We start from the raw sequence: 6000 nt of genomic DNA on the forward strand, positions 1-6000 counted from the left end.
AGATGGGCATGATACCCATTTAACGGATGAATTCATCTTTAACTGCTTTAAGCATAATATACACCCCTGTTACCTTCCCCCACATACATCACATGTCCTTCAGCCTCTTGATTTAGCTAATTTTAGCTTGTTAAAGATGATATATCGCCGTGAACTCGAGATGGAAGCCCCACTCATTGAACAAGGAAATACAGCTAAGGCTGCCTTTTTAAGGTGTTATTTTAAGGCTCGGGCCGCTGCCTTTACCGAAGAGAAGGTCCGGGCCGGTTGGCTTGCATCCGGCTTGTGGCCTGTCAACGTTATGAGACCGTTATCAAGCAAGTATGTGATACCGGACGAAATTGAGGCTCAAGCTGCTGAATTAGGTAATCCATCTACACCACTAGCCAATACGAGCCCTCAATTACCTTATCTCAATACACCACATAAGCTATCTGATGTGATGCAGCTTGCAAGAGCCGAATTAGGCAATAATGCACTTACACCAACTAAACGGCACCTATTTCGGACGATTGGAAAGGGCCTTGATGAACGGGCCGTTGAATTAGCTTTGGTAACAGATAAAAATAGGATATTAAGCGAGATGATCGACCAATCACAGGTCTTAAAGAGAAAGAAACTTAAATTGGATCCAAATCAGAAGGTATTTACCTTAAAGGAAGTCTATAAAACAAGAGATACTATTATAGTTAAAACAGGAAAGGAATAAGCTTATTTTATCTATTATTAAATAGATATAAGCTTCTTTTACTAGTAGGAAAAAACTGGATGAAAATTAAGCTTATTTTTATTGATTTTTATATAGATAAAGATATTGAAGTTATGGTGTTGAGGCTGAAAGTGGGGTGCCGGGTTCCCGGGGTGCCGGGTTCCCGGTCCCGTGACTTACTTAAAAATAGCCTACCCTATAGTATCTAGCTACCTTAAATAAAATAGTTAAAAATATAGAAAAAATATTCTTAAGAATAGTATATTAACTTAAGCTATATAAAAATTTTCCAGATTTTTAACTATTTTATTTTGTATTAAAAAGCCTATTTATACAGTGTAGATAAGCTTTATAAATACTACAATATAAGAAATTAGCTAGAATTATTTTTTAAATATATAGCTTTTTTATATAGTTAAATATATAACTTTTAAATTTTAGCTATTTTAGGCTTAGCTTGAACTTTATATAGGCTTTTAAAAATTAGCTTTTAAGGTGTAGGTTAAGCTGATCAACTCACTTGTCTGATCAACTCGCTTATCAATCACGTTATATTAACTTCTAGTGTATAAGTTATGCAGATATATAAGCCTCCCTAATAAGGTTAACACACACCTCAGGATAAAATATAACGATATTGGTTTGGAGTGTTAATGTAGGTTAGTAGAGTAGGTAAAAGCAATCCCAAACCTAGTCCTCCAGTCCGGCTGTTGTTCTGGCTGAACAACACTTGGGGTTAGCGAAATTGTATGGGGGTCGCGGGTGGTGCACGGGCCATTCCTCCAGGACAACAATCCCCCAGAACAACAGCGATCATTGGGCCTAAAAAAAATAACGAACCCCAGAAACCCCAACCCCAAGTCGACAGGGGATTAACACCGAATACCAATAACATGCAACAGAAATAACCCCAGAAAGCAGCCCCGCAATCAATACCATACCTAGCCAGCCATGCAGGTAAATAATAATTTAGAATAGAGTTCATATATTGCTATAGCAATAACAAAAGCAAGTTCATATATATTTATATTAACAGAACTCATAGCAAATAACATAATAACAGCATTATTATTCAGACTTGACAATTATTGTTTGCGTCGGTTGCCTAATCAAGAATGTAGACCAGAAATGCGGCGCATTTCCACCTCTGCACCAATCAGCATCTGGATATCCTTGCCCTGAATCTTCGCTCTAGAAACGCGCCGCACTTCAATCTAGATCCAGAAAACAGGAACGCGAAACGCGCCGCGCTTCTCCCGCGAGTGGCCGTGCCCACCTTGTAGACGTCGGCGTTTAAAGGGAAGGAACAGTAAGTCCTCGTTCTTCTTAAGCGTTACTTCGCAGATCAATCTATCCACTTAGTGTCTCTATAGCTTTATTAACATGGCCGACCCTACTTTTCCATTCTTAATTATCGTGTACCCCTAAATTGTCGCCTACCCCCTGTTCATTTTCACGTATGCATCTCTCGACCGATTTCCATGCATCGATTTCCATAGCGACTACAATCGATACTCTCTGCCTTACCGACGCGTCTGAACGCGTGCCATATAAAGGCTCTCACGCTGCTCAAAACCAACGATCAGGGCATGCTAGTTAGTCAATCTGATTGCAACAAGCAACAGTGAGTGCGCCACTTTTGTGCTGGAGCCCCTGCAGGTTGGGCTTCAGCCCTCGTATTCGGCCATTAAATAAAGAGGCTATGGTGTTGGCATCGACGCCTATCGCCAATCACGTGTGGAAGATGCTCAGCTTGCGGTAGCACTACGAGAAGTGGCGTCTAATTTACGCCACCCCCTCAACCATGCAGCCTGGTGAAAGCCTGCTCTTCTGCCATTGAAAATTTCTGCGACTTTGTCTCTGGTTCATTTTTGACATTTTTGCATCTAGCGTCTCCGGCTTTAGAACTATTGCTTATCATATGATCGATCAGTTTACCTTAATCAGTCAGTACCTTGCTTTCTCCCGGCATCATATCGCAAATCATGGCGAACCTCCAGGACTACACATTTGGCTGGATCTGCGCCCTACCCACCGAGTTTGTCGCTGCCCAGGCTTTCCTCGACGAAGAGCACGAGGGCCCTACTGTACCAATTACCCCCGTATCAGGTCTTGATACACGAAATCGTGTGCCGTGCACGCAACGTACCCCTATCACGGCAGATCAGATGGTTTAATAACAGTAATTTCCGCCTAGTTATATTTGGTTTATCTCCTTTCGAATCTTCTTTCTTACCACTTTCCGATTAAGCAATAAAGTTCTAAATAAAGACGGCTGATGATAATATCTTTTCCCGCCTCCAGCTCTTAATCGATCCAAGGTAATCATTCGCAGGCGATTTGAGTCAAATCCTCCACCAAAATGGGCGTGCGGGCCAAGGCGTTAGGCCATGTATGACCTCAGCGTGATTCTGCAAGTGCATCTTGTGAGAGTATTCTTCGTCTGACCAGCTCACATACCGCGAAATACCATGCTTAAAAATTGCATATGAGTATTGTGACGTACTCGGGATGACTCGAGTCGCGGTAAATGGGCGGTGGCTGATGCGGCTGTGTTGTGCTTTTGTCTGCCGAACTTGGGCCAATCTACCCCTCACGCGTGCAATCCGGCTTCCTGTCTGTTCCCTCTCCTCTCCTCCTCGTCTTTCTTGATTGCTTTGACAGAAGATCGTTGACGGTTGACTCACTCATCAGCGATTCCCGGTGACCAGGTCCCTCAAAGGACCGCTGAACCGCCTACCATGTCTACACTACTGGAAAGGATTGTGCCGCTAAAGCCCGAGATCCGCCTCGCGCAAGCGATCAAACAGTTCGAAATGGACCTCTCTGACAAGCAAAAGGCCGCCTTCGACTCAAATACGCGCCAATCATGTCACTCCCCTCCGAATATCCATGATGTTATGCGGCTGACGGCCGAAATCGACCATCGTATTGCAGGAAATGTCGGCGGCGGCCGTTGTTTCGGAACCCGTCTCGTCAACGTCTTGGAAGCTGTCCAGCGATTTGCAGCCCTTGGGGACATCGTGGTGGGCGGATCCCAGAACATGATTGCATGCGGCGTCTGGTCGTTGGTGAGGATGACATTGCTTGTTGGTTCTCCACACGACGAATGTATTCCTGACTAATGGCTCACGTAGATGCTTGTGAACGTCTCTTCCTGGTTTGACAAACTGTCAGAACTTTTCGTGGCCGTCGGCCGATCGGCACCTCGTTACCAGGCCATGGCCTTACTCTATCCACGATCCAAGAAGCTGCAATCACACCTCTCTGAATACTTCCTGGTAGTTGTCCGCATCTGCCATGATTTGCTGAAGCTGACGCGAAAATCGATGTTCGCACAGCTAGTCTCTTTCATGACGGAATCCGACATGAGCAGTAATCAGGCGGAGTTTGATCTATGGGCGAATGCGATCAAGGAGGAGGTGAACTTGCTGATGGCACAACAACTTCAAGAGCAAAGCCGCCGCCTTATATCGCTTCATGAATCGGAATCACATCGCAAGAAACTCGAGAACCGTCTCCGCATCCTTGATTCTTGCTCAACATACGACTATCAAACGACGTGGAAGGAAATCCGTAGATGCGGAAACACTAGCTGGTTCACCTTGCAGCGTGAATACCAAGATTGGAAATTTAGAAGCGAGTCTTGTACACTCTTATATTCAGGGAAGCTCGGATATGGAAAGTCTATCTCACTAGCCAACATGGTTGATGACCTAAACCTCCATCGACAAGGCAGTCTAGTCACTTATTCTTTTTGCCGGCACGACGCTCCCGAAAGCCTGCGAGCACACACAATCCTGGGCGCTCTGGCCCGGCAGTTGCTATGCACGATTGAAGAGCCCACCGCGATGCCAGAAGATTCCACCGTTACGGGTCCTCCGTTCCTCGATTATGAAGGAATACTCCACTTGCTAAAACGTACCCTTAACCCTAGTTGCAGAGCTTACTTTATCCTAGATGGACTAGATGAATGCGATGACAATCAGAAAGAAGATGTAATCTCCCGCTTGCGGGAGATTCAGACTGTATGTTCACTCCTAGTTTGTCTATCATTCAGACAAGAGGCTAGCAATGTACTAGCACTGCGCCTTGAAAATTTTGCGAATCGGAGCATGATTTCTATTCCGGAGAACAACCCCGATATCGCAGAGTTCATACAAACAGAATTAGAAAGGCAAGTCGACTTCGGGAGGCTAAGGGTAGGGGAACCGACTCTTGTTCTAGAGATTCGAGATGCCCTATTAGAAAGGGCTCAGGGCATGTTTCTCTGGGTGGTTCTTCAAATCAACTCTCTCTGCCTAGCAAAGACAGACGAATCTATTCGTCACGCTTTAGCCGACCTCCCAAGGGATCTTCCAAGCACCTTCTCTCGCATTTTAGAACAATCGGCGGCATTGGGAAAGAAGGACCAGAGGCGGATTCTTGAACTTATTACTGCGGCTTATCGTCCCCTGGCAACCGACGAATTACGAGAAGCCCTGAGTGTGGTTCCAGGAGACCCTGACTGGAATCCGGCACGGATGCCCAACGACATCTATGCAGCATTAGCCTGTTGCGGAAGCCTGGTGGTCGTGGACGAAGAGACCCTATCGGTAAAACTGATACACCATAGCGTCAAGCAATTCTTGCTCAGTGGGCCAAAGGGCATGGTCGGCCAAACATTCACTATCCAGGATGCAAACAAAACCATGGCTGGTGTCGTTATGACATACTTGGACTATGGTATTTTTGACACCCAGCTTTCCAACGGAGTGATTCCACTGGTCCAGCATGGATCAGTCCCGATGAAGGTTGTTAGCTCCGTTTTGGACTCATCGAGCATCCAAAAGGTCGCACTAAGACTTCTGAAGTCTCAAAAGCCGTCAAGCATTGACGTCAGCAAAGTTCTAGCGAGGGAGGCCAAACGCTCCAAGATGCAACCTTCCAATCAATATTCCTTCCTCCTTTACGCTAGGTTATATTGGACACAGCACATTTTGTGTGATCCGGAGCAAGATCTGGCGACTTACAAATCTCTATGTCGAGCTCTAGATCGGAATGTGCTTGTCGTAGATGTGAGGGATGCCGATGGTCGGACGCCGCTATCTTGGGCTGCTGAGAGAGGACATGAGGCTGTGGTGCGTCTGCTGCTCGAGAAGGGTGCCGCTATTGACTCAGAGGATAGATTTGGTCGGACGCCGCTAGAGTTCGCTGCTGAGAGACGACATGAGGCCATGGTGCGACTGTTGGAATCGTATGGTGCTCAGTCTCACACCAATCTGGCGACGATGTCTAGTAGACCTCATTGA

General features: G+C 45.8%; 1 protein-coding gene across 1 annotated transcript; it reads left to right on the plus strand.

The window, feature by feature from the left end:
• Positions 1-3753: 3753 nt before the first annotated feature.
• BKA55DRAFT_524137 (uncharacterized protein) lies at positions 3754-6000 on the plus strand (the record flags this gene model as incomplete). The annotated part of the gene is made up of 2 exons (XM_046188701.1): positions 3754-3780; positions 3847-6000. The coding sequence occupies 2 exons, from the start codon at positions 3754-3756 to the stop codon at positions 5998-6000; spliced, it is 2181 nt and encodes a 726-aa protein (XP_046043775.1).

Source organism: Fusarium redolens (genome assembly GCF_020744475.1).
Source record: "Fusarium redolens strain MPI-CAGE-AT-0023 chromosome Unknown BKA55scaffold_20, whole genome shotgun sequence".
Taxonomy (NCBI): domain Eukaryota; kingdom Fungi; phylum Ascomycota; class Sordariomycetes; order Hypocreales; family Nectriaceae; genus Fusarium; species Fusarium redolens.